We start from the raw sequence: 15260 nt of genomic DNA on the forward strand, positions 1-15260 counted from the left end.
CAAAGGCACATTTGGTGTAATATCAAGTATATTTTCTGCATCATACTAAACATCCAGTTTACTCTCATGTTATAATATTACATATAAATACAGTCACATAAAATTGTATATACGCACATACAGATAACAAACAGCAGAATTAACAGAGAAATACAGCATTTATGAAACAAGCTGATTGATTAGCAGTTCTGTAGTGTCAGGTTTCATCTGTGTGTGTGTGTGTGTGTGTGTGTGTGTGTGTGTGTGTGTGTGTGTGTGTGTGTGTGTGTGTGTGTGTCCTTTAGAAAAAACCCGACCTGGCACACTATACGTGTGAATGTAACCATATTTCAGTTTGTGATACTCCTGTGTTGACCTCCATCCTGTCGTCTTGCTTATTCACACACTCAGAGTGAGAACAGATGATCATGTGTGCTATCCCGTTGCTGGCTAGATGGTGGTGGCCGTCTGGGTGTGGAAGATGGCACATTGAGAATCGTCTGGCTGCTGTAGTCTGCCGACTTCGCCCGATCCTCCAGGAACTTATCAAACTCTGAAATGGTGACACGTATAATTGAATATTTGTGTGTGTGTGAAAATATTATCATTACTCAAAAGAAGCGACAGGACCAGACATACCTTCACTGGAAACTCCCTCGCAAACTGAAGACTGCTCTTCCGGCTTTTTCGTAGACAAAGAATAAAGATTATGTCATGTTATTATTACCCTGATTTTACTATCTATCTATCCATCCACACATGTGTTCTCTTACCACATCAGAAGATAACCATTTGTCAATATCATTCTGCATAGAGTTTGTCGCTGGCGGAATCTAAAAGAAATTAAATGACCCTGAGTTTCATTTATTTGTAATATTAAAACAGGGATATTACTCCAAACAAAATCCAGCTGCATCTTACTGTTGCTGTACACCCTCCTCCTGTGACCTGCAGCCTGGTATCAAGAGCTCCAGCCAGGCCCTCTACAGCTCCTGGATCTTCATACCTAACACTGAACACACACAACCACACACAGATCAGGCATATACAGCACATAAAAACACTCAGACACTTTGTTAGGTACACCTGTTCGACTGCTCATTATTGTAAACGTCTAATCAGCCAATCACATAGCAGCAACTCACTGCATTTACGCGTGTAGACAAGTAGGCTGAAGTTCAAACCAAGCATCAGAACGGTGGAGAAAGGGGACTTAAGTGACTTTAAACAATGCATGGCTGTTGGTACCAGATGGGTTCCTCTAAGTCAGGGATGGGCAATTCCAGGCCTCGAGGGCCGGTGTCCTGCAGGTTTTAGATCTCACTCTGGGTCAGCACACCTGGATCACATGATTAGTTCATTACCAGGCTTCTGGAGAACTGTGAGACATATTGAGGAGGTCATTTAGCCATTTGAATCAGCTGTCCTGGATCAAGGACACATCTGAAACCTGCAGGACACCGGCCCTCGAGGCCTGGAGTTACCCACCCCTGCTCTAAGTCAAGGGTTTCAAACTCACGGCCCAGGGGCCACTTGTGGCCCACGTCACCCCTGCTTGCAGCCTGTACATTGACATGAAGAAATATAATGGAATTTGGCCGTTGAAATTACTTTTTTGTTAGGGAGTAATGTTAAAATAAATTGTTTTTTAAAAGCAAAAAATTATTTAATATGAAGGCATTATGAACAGAAACTACAAACATGTTGAGGGATTGGCTGTGTTAGTTTAGTGAGAGAATTATTTGTAAAGAAAACAATTTTCACTAGCAGCAAAAAAAATGTATAGATTTTTTTATAGATTAGATTAGACTAGATTATAGCAGAAGTGCTGCCACGTGTCTGGCCAGAAAGAGAGTACCAATTTGATTATTTGGTAGTTCAATTAACTAAATGGCTTCAGTTAGTTAAGGGTGAAAAAAAATATTGCGTTCACATTTGCAGTTTTGTCTTGTTATAAAATATTAGAAATTTAAAAAAAAACAAACAAAACACTACATTTTCGGAAATATTTGTGGGCGTTTTCTTGTTTGTTTATTTGGGGGGGGGGGGGGGGTTGTACTACATGAACACTAAAGTAGCCCTCACATGAGATGACAGTGCCAGCAGTGGCCCACAGCTAATTTAAGTTTGAGACCCCTGCTCTATGTGTTTCAGAAACTGCTGATCTACTGGGCTTTTCCCACACAATCCTCTAAATCAGCGGTCCCCAACCCCCAGGCCATGGAGTCGTTTGGTACCGTGCCGCAAGAGTTGAGGCTCGGGTGTGAAATTTATGGTTTTCAGGGTTTTTATTGTTAACTCGGTTTCCCTGCGTCTTTTCCCGTGTTGTAGTTGTGTGTCTTACTTTGAAAGAAATATTTACGTGTTACCATAGCGACCAGAGAGCATTTAGGGGCAGAGAGGAGGATGTTACTCTCAATGTTGTTGGCGCATTTCAGGAAAGACGCTGCTAATAAAGTTACACAATTACACAGCGAATTTGCAGTTATTATTATATTTACAAAATACCACAGTTTTTGTCCTGCTCGCATCATTTTATTTTGTTGTATTTATCCGCGACACCTTAAAGGCCGGTCCGTGAAGATATTGTGTGACATTAAACTGGTCCGTGGTGCAAAAAAGGTTGGGGACTGCTGCTCTAAATCATTTACTGGTTGTTAAATATAAATAGTGACAAGGTCGCTGGGTTTCCTTATTGGAAAGGTCTTTGTTAAAGGCTCTGTGTTTCTAATAAAGTGTATTTGCTTACAGTCTGTCCAAAATTCAAAACTTAGCTTAATGTTAAAAAATGAAACGCAGCTCTGATAGGAAGATTGTAATTGTCAGGGGGCCTTAAGGTATTGTTTTGATAAGTATAAATGTGATTCATTATCTAGAACAGCGGTCCCCAACCTTTTTTGCGCCACGGACCGGTTTATGCCCGACAATATTTTCACGGACCGGCCGTTAAGGTGTCGCAGATAAATACAACAAAATAAAACTAGTACCGGTACCAAAAAAAAGAAGATTTATTCATAACACACGTGAAAAGACCCAGGAAAACCGAGTTAACGATAAAAACGATAACAAAATAACGCTGAAAACCGATAAAAACCCTGAAAACTATACATTTCACACCTGAGCCTCAACTCTCGACTCACGGACCGGTACTGGTCCGAGGCCCGGGGGTTGGGGACCGCTGATCTAGAACGTTAATAAATCGACTTGTTATCAGTGGCATGCAGATCCCTAACATATAAAACGCATAGATGATATCATTTATATCCATCATAAGTAAGTAACACTCACCTTTTCCTCTGGTCAGCCAGAGAGCTGCCTCTGGTTTGGGCAAACATGTCAAATTCCTCCTCTTCATCTGCAATGCAGAAGTCCTCATTTTATTTACTTTGTTATCTAATTGCTGTTAATTAAAACTGTGGTATAACTTTAGAGAAAAACAAAATTGTATTAAATTGGACCATGTTTTCAAAAACACATATTTAAAATGTTAAGCAGAAGTAGCATAGAAGTTACAGCAGTTACAGAAGAGAAGTTCCTATAACCATTGTTGTTGCCATTCATCACATGAGGTGACACCGGTCAACATGGAGTTTATGCATTTCAAACATTTCCCTGCCCATGTGACGTTCAGCCACAGCATCCTGTTTTTATCAATCATAAGACAAATGCTACGGCTGAATAATCAATTTTGCTCAAGGAGCACAATCACCCAGAGGCTTCTATAGAGCTGCTATTAAAAGATCTGCTCAGAAACCGTAAACACTAAAAAAGGTAATTCAGCACTTCCTGTATTACTTCTATTCAATATTATCTCCTTTTCTTTATGAAAGGAAAGGAGCCAATGCCCTCCCAAAATTCTTTCAGTGACACACTATCCAACAGTTCCCCAAAACAATAACAATGCAGATTATTATGCAGAATATTATGTAAGTGTTCATTGTTAGGATGTTTATCATTTCATATCATAACCTGATGATATGTTATGAAACTTCACCAACAGCCTATGTTTAACCCACAGGAAGTATGAGCATCACGCTGCTGCAGTAAGATCTGCTTCTTATGAAGTTAACGCCTCGCCTAAGGAACACAGATTTATATACACTATTTAAAAGGAAGCTCTTTGAATTAAGATCCTAAAACTAATTGTAATCATAATCACAGGGATTTTGCAATATTTCAGTTTGCATTAATTATGTTTATTGCTTTCTTCTGAGCTTGGGGAAAAAACATCTGGAGTACTTTAAGTTTCATAAAGAGCTTTCACCTTTCACCTACTCCAACCCTTCACTTTTCACATCAACTCAGTGGATAGAAACATAGAGGAGCTATTTCAACAAGACAAGGCTCAGCTGTACATCTGCATCTAAAGGATCAAGTTCACTTTTTCAAAGATGCCAATGTTTACATTTGAACCAAGAAGACAGATGGTTTGAAAGAGGAGCAAAAGACGCCCTCTATGTCCACTGTGAACGAGCATGGGGTGGTTTATGACGCCAACTGTCACCCACTTACAATGAAATCATGAAATCCCTTCCCAGATGGCTCAACTTCCACGCACGTCTTGTGTCAGGTGACGTCAATAGACCACATGATAGCGTAAGGGAACGTCTCACAATGGTTTCACCCGAAACCTCCGGTGATAATGACCCACGCCTTTTTTCACACCTTGGTTCATGTGATAATGTTGATAGTGGGTTAACGACCCTCCCACGGGACAACCCCGACTAGGATATCAATACCTGGGACTCTCCACCTTTTGGTTTTATTACTGAAGAAGCGTCTTGAATGAGAGGTGAAACATCTTTACAGTTTTTTAAAAAGTCCAGTTGCTTTTGTTCCAAGCTCCTGGGAATGCCATGACCTGGATGTTTAAGAAACTACACAGACAAATGTCCATTGCTGTATTTCTAGTCATTAGATTGATAATTAATTGAATTGACTTCAGTCACAGAAAGCCTCAGTAAAACAAGGGTTATACTGGAACATCTCTCCAGCAGAAAGAGAAGTGATATATGAACAAGATCAGCAACTAGTGTGAGAACCATTTGATTTCACTTTACACTCAATTTACTCCATTTTCTTTAAAATTCGAACTTAGGTAACAAAGTCACATTTTTCACTGGTTGTTTTTGTAAAAACATACAGGGCAAAGTAACCAAAATGCCCTTTTTTGAATTGTAATTTCACTATGTCAGAAGCGCCTAAATGTGTGAATGTAATCAGATTTTCGAAGTATCATAGTTCCCATTTTCTAAGTGGTTGTTTTCCCAACAACTTCAAAGAAACGTGATAAGGAAAAGACGGTGTTTTTTGAACTGAACCGGAAAGAAGCTCAAAGTTACTCAAAGTGTACTGACTGTGATTGGCTGATTGCTGCTGATTGGTCCTGGTGCTGGCGGCTGGTTGGCTGGTTGTTGAAATGACAGCTGGTTGTCTGACAGTGGAAGGCTCAGAACTGAGGTTGATAAGGTTTGTTGAAGAGCTCTGAAAAGTGGGCGAGAGCTTATACTCATTGCTTAAATGACAGTTTACTATTTTCAGACACACGGTGCAGCACACGTCATGTTAAAGAAAATTAAACAAGAGGATCTTTTACCTGTTGTGTGTTAGCAATCTGTGCCTTGTTCAATCTGTCAAACCTAAAAAACAATGCAGCACACTTTTGAGCACACTGTGGTTGTATCCCAACACTGCCTTACAAATAAAATCTGAAACATGCACCTTTCATAGCGAATGAAGGCATTGTTGAGGTCATCATTGACCACGAGCAGCTCTTCAATAAATCCTTCATCCAGCAGCTGAGGGATGAGCTCCACCACCCGAGTCTGCATGCTCTTACAGACAGAGAACAGCTGCTGCTTGGACAGAGGGGGAAAGAAAAATCCAATTATTTTGTCCCCAAATGACGGAGTCATTTTAAATAGATAACTTTCAGTCATTGGTATTATCCTGCTACATCAAAAATTACTTTCATGTTTTGTTTTCATCCTAATTTTAATCCATTGACAACAACATGAGTCATGCTCTAAACTTAGATAACACTAAAGGCAACGGTTTTACAGGCGGCATGAGACATCAAAGCAAATGTGCACTTCAGTAAAAACAAAATAATAAAGCTAAACATTAATTTAGATTCAGACTGGTGACGTTAAAGGATGGAAAACAATCACTCTAAAACCTGAAACACCTCTGAAACCTTTCGGTCAGTGTTGGTAATCTAATGTGGTCTCGTCACAACAGAAACTAAACTATGTGAAATAATATACAAAAACATTTTATGTCTGTCTTTTTTCACAAATAATGTCTTACAGTGGACACGACTGATTGAAATGTGGATACTGTTATCTGTGACCTAAGAGTAAATGTAGAAAAGGGGCATAAAAGTGGGGAGCTCCAACACCTCCCTGGCCACTCAACACACACTTGACTGCCTCTTGGAGGAACACCCAGTTCATCATCACCATAAGCTTTTGAGTAGTGCAACTGCCTTTCAGTAATTAGCAATGTCACCAGAGTCTATAATGCAGGGGTCCTGGTGCCCAGGTCCTTGCCTTTGTCCCCCACACATTTCAAAATGCATCCAACCTCAAAGCCAATAATAATAATGGATTGGATTTATATAGCGCTTTTCAAGGCACCCAAAGCGAGGCTGCCATATCGCGCCATCGGCCCAACATCAGTAGGCGGTAGGGTAAAGTGTCTTGCCCAAGGACACAACGACCAGGACAGAGAGCCCAGGGATCGAACCGGCGACCTTCCAGTTACAGATGCGCTTCCCAACCCCCTGAGCCACGGTCGCCCAATCTCTGTGGCCCATTTGAGCTGTGAATGGCTGGGTCCCATTGCTTAAGGCTAGGCCACTGGACACTCAGCAGTGAGCTTCCCATCCAATTTGGCTCAAGGAGTGGCCAAAGTGAAAACTCAGTAGGTAGAGTGGTGGCCCCATGATCGGAAGGTCGGGGTTTGGATCCCCCGGGGTACCCCCGAGCAAGGTACTGTCCCTACACACTGCTCCCCGGGCGCTAGATTGGTGGCTGCCCACTGCTTCACTGAGTGAATGGGTTAAACGCAGAGAGGAATTTCCCCACAGGAATCAATAAAGTATACATCATTACTAGAGCTGGGTATCGTCACTGATTTCTAGAATCGATTCAATTCCGATTCACAAGGTCCCGAATCGATTCGATCCACGATTCAATTTAATTCGATTCGATTCAATTCACTTCGATTTGAATCTGGGAAATTTTGACAGTCAGAAATATTATAATTCAGATCAGTGCATTTACATATTTTTGTATCTATAAAAAGGAAGCTGCAGCAAAATAGCTGAAGATAAAACACAGAAAAACATGAAGGTGATTTTCCTGTTCTGGGATTTTATAAAAATATTCTGCAGTACATCAAAAACGAAAGGAAACCATTAATCAACATATGAACATTACCTCTGAAGTTACAGCGGTTTTATTAGAGACACGGCTAAGCGTTTTGCATTTTGCACAATTTTAAAAAGTTTAAATTTGTTCAGTATTGAACGGCAGAAATTAGGTTTTCTTTTCGGAAGTAAGTAAAACGAAAAGAAAAAAAACGTCAGCCGACAGCGCTGTAAACAACGGTAGACTTGTGCGTAACAAGCAAGCGAATAATGCAGAAAACAGTACAGAGAGAGAGAGAGAGAGAGAGCTGTGCATCGTGGTCGAAGCAAAACAGTAAAAGTCAGAGTGAATACACGATGATGTTTATGTGAAGCCTAGTTTGGATCTTCTTTTGCTGCTGGTTCGGTCAATATTGTTTGGAGAGAGATCAAACTAACAGCTTTAGAATCAGCGCATAAAGGGCGTGAACACAAAGCGCGGACCCGCCGACAGATCAGAATCAGTGAGCTGTCGGCTTTCAGCCCCAACCATGAGAAAGGTGACATCTCACTGATTCTGATCCGGGTTGCGCTGTGTGTTTTGTGCAGAATCCGTGTTCCTGCTCTCATTTACTGTCTTAGCTGTTTGGTGGTTGTTGAAATTTTGTGAGATTTCACCAGAGATTCTGGCATTTCGGGCAAAATAAATTTATATTAAAAAATCGATTCAGGATTTTAATGAATCGATTTTACGTTATCCAAGCCAGAATCGATTTTAATCGATAAATCGATTATAAAAACCCACCCCTAATCATTACATTGTTAAAGTGGTGGAGCTCAGATGTACAACAATAGAACATTGTAAGGAAACTATATGGTGCATTGATTTTAGAACACAATTTAGGTCCTTAAACTGGCAACAGCAAATACACTATATTCACAGTCCACAGCTCCTAAAGGCACTTCTGACACACACACACACACACACACACACCTGTAGCAGCTGTGTATCATCTGGCTGGCTCTGTCCAGGGAGTAGCTCATTTAGCATTTCAGACATCACTTTGAGATTTCCTCTCACCAAATCGAGCTCACTTCGCAGCTTCTGCTCCTAGATTAGAGAAAAATACAAAAAGCAGTCAAACACTGCTAGAAAGGCCACAGTGATGCATTAATGTTACATGAAAATAAGATAAGCCATTTTCAGATACAGAAACAGTCTATATACAATGAGAGGTGTTTTTGGTCAGTGGAACCTGTTCTGCAGTAAGTGAGACTGGTCCTTCACTGGGCTGAAATGAAGGGGATGTATTCTGACTGGAAATACTTGAAGCAGCTTCCAGTTGTGACTCATTTGTAGGAGCATTGACAGGGGGCATCTCAGCGGTTCCATTTTCTGGGGTGCTCTGCAAGATTTGTCAGAGAGGTAACTATCCAAACATTCAAGTGGTCTTTTGTTTTTTCACTGGAAGATAGTCTCACCCTATTTGGAGTGTGGATGGGGGACAGAGCATCCAGGTCTGTCATGGGGAACTCCAGACCTCGTCTTCTTAGGTCATCGTATACATGTACCACCCCCGCCAGGGAGGAAGAGCTTCGAAATGCATCAGCCCATGACTGAAGATGAAAGAGAGCATGTAACAGATTGTAAAGAGATGACTGACCCCTAAATCTGCATCCAGTGGCACATAGAACAACACATAAAAGGCAACATGCAGAGAACAGAAGTGTACTGTCCTACAGCATTTCTAAGCCTGAAATTATGTTAATGTTAGCGGTCTTTGTTTATGATTACCCACAAGGACTCTGACCATGTAGCAGAGGAATGTACATATCAATGTAGACACCTGGATTGTGAGCATTAAAGATAACACTGGTGCACATTTCCATAGACATAACAGAGTCTGTGAGACTGATTCCAGCCTCACAATGTAAATAAATGGACCTCTTTAAGTTAACTTGAAGTCGATGTAAGCAAAAAGCGATTCTGTTAGGTTGTCTAATTTGAATTGACTAATAAATTAAACAATGGCAATTGATTTGTTATACAAATCATCTCAAGCTAAAGCTCTAGTGCCAGGATGTCAAACTCATTTTACATGGAGGACCACATACAGCCCATTTTGATCTTGAGTAATATCCTGTGTAATATCTTTAATATTTATAATTGAGCTTTTTTTATATATGATAGTGCTATTCCTTAAATTTTTAAACTTTGCAATATATTGTATTATTTAATTAGTTCAGTCTGTTGGGAATATTAAAGTATCCTTATTCTGATTAAATACTTTGGTGTAGTATAAGTGGTTGTGGGGGTGGTGGGGTTGGAAAGCTTCAAAAAAGTCAAAAAATTGATGCCCTCCTTTAAATTTTCCAAAGCCATCCAGCAGGCCGGATTTGAGTCTTTGCTGGGCCGATTCTGCCCCCCAGGCTGTAGGGTTTGACACCACCGCACTTGTGCACAAACACTCGGTCATGTACATACCTGTATGAGGCTGAGGACCCTGTCATGGAGGATAGTGGGCGGGTTATTTTTGGGCAGAATAGAACGAACCAAAACCCCCTCAACAAACTCCTGTGAGGCAACCAAAACGTGGAAACGATGGCCACAGTTCTTCACACACGTCTCCAGAACCTATATGAGAGTGAAAAACAATCAACACAACACGTAACATATTAAAAAAAAATGTGATTTTAGCTGCACCAAAATGAAAGTCTCTCTCTCTCTAGCATGACATCAATGGGTTAACTAAGACCCGAGTTAACTGAGCTACTTGCACAAGTAAACACAGAAATCATCTCCTCTTGGATAACAGCCAACCAGGACAAAGATCATTTTGACCTTCAAAATATTCCTCTCACATCTGACAGAACAAATAACACAAAAAGAAAAACATACAATCATTGACAGGCAATTACTCACAGTGAGAGCAAACATAATCTCTCTGAAGTTCTTGTTTCCTACTATTCTCTTCTTAATGGCTTTAACTGCATCTCTCGGCCTGGGGAAAAGCATCACATGATGTTTGTTTACTTATCCATACTAAAGTTTAAAAATTAAAATATGCAACATAAGTCATTAACAAAATACTGTAGATTATTAAATTAAAAATGGGTTTTCTCTGGCAAAACTATACATAACAACTTATTTTGTAATGGAGAATTTAGATATTTCCTTTTTCTGCTTTAACCTGTTTTTTCAACATGAGTGCAAAGAAAATGCACATGCTAGTGTTTACTTCTCCATAGTTTATCTAGTGGACATAACTATATATATAGTTATTTATAGTGGACAAATAACTAAATATATGAAATAAGTACATGTTTGAAAATTATTTGCATATTTACGCATCATTTCACAGTTTCATGGTCATATCTGTTAGCTAATTTTTTAATCTGTAAACTGTAAAGTTTACAGATTGTTTTTTTCTGACTATCTGCTACCACAAGTATTTATGCAGCGACAAAAATCTTTAACACTGACAACATAAAATGTTAAAATCTTTCCTCCTTTAAAATCCTCACAGAAGCTTTAAAACGTGTATGTTAGGTTCATTGTTGTTTTGGGTGTGCCCCGCCTCATGCCACATGACAGCTGGGATGAGCTCAACAATACTCCATTAGCCTTTTACAGCTGAGGGGTAAAAACTAGCAAAACAAAAAATATAACTGTCTTAACTGGGACAGGTAACCTACACTTTTAACCCTATTCACCTGTTTTGTCTCTTCTGAATTAACTACTTTCAATTCAGTTTCATTAATTTTATTTCTATGGCCCAGTCTTCTTAAGGTGTTTGACATTGGAAGGTAAAGAGCCTATAATACAACAATTAAACTATCCACCGTGAGTACCTCGTGGCAGTGGGGAGGAAAAAGTCCCTTACAACAGGAAACCTTCAGAAAAACATGTGTCAAGAGAGGCTTTCTCAACAGAAAATGTGCGTAATTAACTAGAAGACAGTGTTAGACGTAAGTAGGTCAATGGTGACAATCAGCACCGAAAGTAGCAACAAACCCATAAAGGAAGTGACACAGTAATGCAAAAGCAAAACATGCTTACATAACTTGCCTTAGCTATTTATCTCTTAAAGTTATTAAAAAAACAAATTTAAACTTTTTATTAGTTTGTGTCATTTATTATTACTAATACTATTATAAACAAAGCTAAAATTTTATATAGTGAGCATGTGTAATAACAAGTTTGACTTCGATGTGACTTGTGCAGAGAAAACAGGACACAAGGAATTAATAGAACAACTGTTGTCTCTTCCTGCATGTGCGCTTCACTGACAGACCAAAAACACCCCAACATAACAAATAACATCATCCCTACCCTTCGTCTGTCTCATTGATGATGTCACAGATCTCCATGTTGAGCCCCCAGTCTTCCGACTGTAGCGATCCATTGGTCGCTCGCTCTGTCAAAAGTAAGGGAATGAGATCAAACTACATTTAATATGATAATACTGAAATTGGAATATCTGGAAAATCACAGTAAACAGAAGACTTCCCCCTTCTTTCATCACATCGACATAACACAACACATTTAAGGGTTCAATATTCTGTTGTAATGCAAAAGACAAAAATGTGAACCAATGGTCTATATTTATAAAAGAAAGGTCACTATGTGATCATTTTATGCTCTGCTTTCACAAGGAGGGTTTAAATAAAATTATCAGTTACAATGGGAAACAGTTTACACATTTGCATACCGTAGTGTTATGCTAGGAATTAAATAGCAACAGCACAGATTAAACCAGGGTTAACTGATTTTTAAGGCCTGTTTTGGGAAACATACAGTAAAATCGATATCGTTTAAGCAGACTAATACCTTATTAACACACTTATTAACACTTCATAAATACACATGCTAAATATACCTCTGTGTTTACCAGGTAATTACCAAGTGTGTGTCTGTCTGCTGTTTAGTGCTGACTAGGTCCAGTCGGTTTTGGAGCTTTTAGTAGAAAAAAAACGCAAAAAAGTGAAAGATGTGACAGATAAAATTCCTACATGAGACACTATGTGCATGCCACAGAGACATCCCATTCACTGTTCACATAAAATTACTGATTAGTACCATTTATTAAGGACAATAATAGTAACAGAAGCTGAATAAAAATATGGAACTTCATGAGAACACTAAAAAAAGCACAGCTAAAAGCTGCACAGAGATATGAGAACTTTTTGTCTGTTTTAAAAATAACTCCTGACAGCTTATTTAGTTATGCTTCTCTAACTCTTTGCCTTCTCAAGCCGTTAACGAAGACAACACTGGTGAGAACCTCAAAATATGTAACTGCTTTCAGATAAAAATCCTCAGTGTAATGTTGTAGTTGAGCTGCACATGATTCTTAAAAATCAGACATGCATGACAGTCAGTTTTACAACACGGGCAGGAGTCTTGCCAAAACACGTATCTGCCCATCCAGCTACCCATTATAAGATAGCTAAACGTCAGGTTTTATAATTCAAATAAATTAAGTTAACTCTAAGGTAAACAGCTGCCACATGCATATTAAAGCTGGTTAACCACAAGACACAAAAGTAGCCTGAAAAAAAAGACATTACATCCACTGAAGACATCCTCATCAGTGGATGTAATGATGCAAACACGAGAGAGCTGTGCGTTTGTTTGTGTGTTGACTAAGCAGGTGCAGCATTAAATATGAAAAGTGAAGAATAGTTCTTACAAAGCAATACACAATGTCTGACAGACTGACCACTTTAAATTCCAGGATAAGATTAAAAAAAATGTTGTGTTTTCTTTAAAGTAATTTTTCCTATAAATTGACAGAAAAATTAAAATATGGGTCATATTCTTTTACCAAAAGGTCCCGCCCTTTTTTAACCCAACAAAAAACTTAAAATATAATAACACTGTCTTGATAAAGTAACTCATTATTTGTTGCATTGAGCTGATTAGAAACGTTTCCTCTAAAATCCTGCATCCTCCAAACTATTTTGCAATCAAAGCCTGCTTTTTTCCCCACTCCACCCTACACGGGCTCTTCATAAGTCTCTAAATCTCCTTCATTCCTTTCCAACACTCCCCACACTCCCCAATCCCATTTACTCCATTTCCCTCCTCGCCCCTTCCCTCCCACTCTCTTTCCCCAGCTCCCTTCCACTTCATGTGACTGTCAGCTGATTCTGCTCTCATTTGCCTCAGAAGTAGCTGACATTTATATGTGAGAAAGTGAGTGGATGAGATAAGAGGAAGGAAGGCATGAGATGGGTGTGTGACATTTTCTTAATACCGATGACTGTCCTGATGTTACACATCTTTCCAGGAATCTGCACTTGCAGTGGATTGTGGGAGCTTTTAGTGGCTGGATAAAGAGAACTATCACGGTGCCATTACGAGCAAATGGCAGATGCTTCATAAGATGTGTGACGGCACACACTTGTTGACACTTACGCATAGTGTGAAACTGTAACACATCAGTGATTAAGGAAGTGAGAAGGAACGCCAAGCGGCTTCTGGATTCGCCAAATGAATTGCCACTCAATTTATATCGACCAATCACGTGGAAGAATCAAGGGAATTAATCCCGCCTCACCTGCGTCGTTGACTGTAAAAACTATCTTATTTTTCCTGGCAAATTTGGAGTTGATTAATAAATAGAATAAAATGCGAAAGCCGGAAGTAAACAGGTTTGTCGCCACTGTCACGTGTTAGCGGAGTTTTTAAAAACAAAACGGAAAATATACAAATGGATGCAAACTGAACCGACTTGAACACAACTCTGAGCGGTTTTAAAAAGCAGCTGCTTACCGATTCTCTGTCCGACCGGCGTTGAAAATGGGTTTCCTATGAGAAACTCCATTTTCTCCCCGAGTGAAAACATCCTCGAAAATTACAGGCGTCCGCTGCCGAAGTGAATCAGTTTGCTTGTTGTGTTTGCTTTTGCTTTAAGTGTCAACCGCTGGCTCTGAGGTGCACGCGCTCGTGGGGTCACGTGAAAACGCACGCAGCCAGGAAACAGCATCAGCGTACAGACCGACGGCTGAAACTTCTTCACACCTCACACACTTTCCTAAATGAGGAAAAAGTGTAGACTTTAATCATTTAAGTAGAAGTTCAGATATTCGTGTTAAAAAATACACTGGTGAAAGATGGTAAAAGTACCGATTACTCAAAAAGTTCAGGCTCTGGCATTTCTTATCAGCTATTTTTATTCAGTGCTAACTGAACGTCATATATATATATATAATCATCATCATAATAATAATTTCCTTTTTTGAGCTCCAGCAGATTTTCTTTGTGTACTGGCTGTGGTCAGCTGACATGTGCTGGTGCTGCTCTGAGGTTTCGGGCTCTTTGTGAACTTACACAGCTGATTTCAACAAAATGTAACCGAATATTTCACAAGCTATCTTGGCTAATTTCCATTCCCTTCGCTGAAGGCGTACTGTTTATTATGTCTTTATGTTAGACAATATAAAGTTGGTAGAAGAATGAATCTAAACATAATATTGTCAACTTAAATTCAAAATTATTTCTGCTACAACTGATGCAACCCAACATTAACCATTCAGAGTTACTTACTGCATATTTACCACAGTACAACAAACTAATCTGTTTATTCTAAACTAAACTGCAGAGTATTTTCATTCAACCTTTAAATACTTAAGTTAGTATATCTTAGTCACTTACAGTTTGTTTAACAATGTGAACAAAAATAACAGATATGATATACATCTAATATAACATACACACCCAATACCTGATTAAAAATGAGGACATTACATGTAAGCTTTAAATTTCCAGTTTATCAAATGCCAATGGGCAGACATTACCTTTAACTATAGCTGCTCTTCTTCCTCTCCAACCCTGTCTTTCTTATATGTTTCCCCTTCTCTGAGTGACCTTATCTCTCATTCTGGGAAATACAACAGCTGTACATTTAGAAAGCAGACACAGTGT

The 15260-nt window shown here is 39.3% G+C and overlaps 1 protein-coding gene across 1 annotated transcript; it reads right to left on the reverse strand.

Annotated features, from left to right (window-relative positions):
• Positions 1-208: 208 nt before the first annotated feature.
• LOC102791315 (target of Myb1 membrane trafficking protein) lies at positions 209-14296 on the reverse strand. The gene is made up of 15 exons (XM_006790600.3): positions 14109-14296; positions 11664-11748; positions 10254-10332; positions 9816-9965; positions 8813-8947; positions 8587-8736; positions 8325-8441; positions 5701-5834; positions 5576-5618; positions 5337-5463; positions 3268-3334; positions 901-991; positions 753-812; positions 619-661; positions 209-532 (listed from the first exon to the last, which is right to left on the reverse strand). Exons 1-15 carry the CDS (start codon positions 14179-14181, stop codon positions 387-389), a joined length of 1500 nt encoding a protein of 499 aa, XP_006790663.2. The 5' UTR covers positions 14182-14296; the 3' UTR covers positions 209-386.
• Between the last annotated feature and the right edge of the window lie 964 nt (positions 14297-15260).

Source organism: Neolamprologus brichardi, chromosome 6, assembly GCF_056152115.1.
Source record: "Neolamprologus brichardi isolate AB-2024 chromosome 6, ASM5615211v1, whole genome shotgun sequence".
Lineage (NCBI taxonomy): Eukaryota > Metazoa > Chordata > Actinopteri > Cichliformes > Cichlidae > Neolamprologus > Neolamprologus brichardi.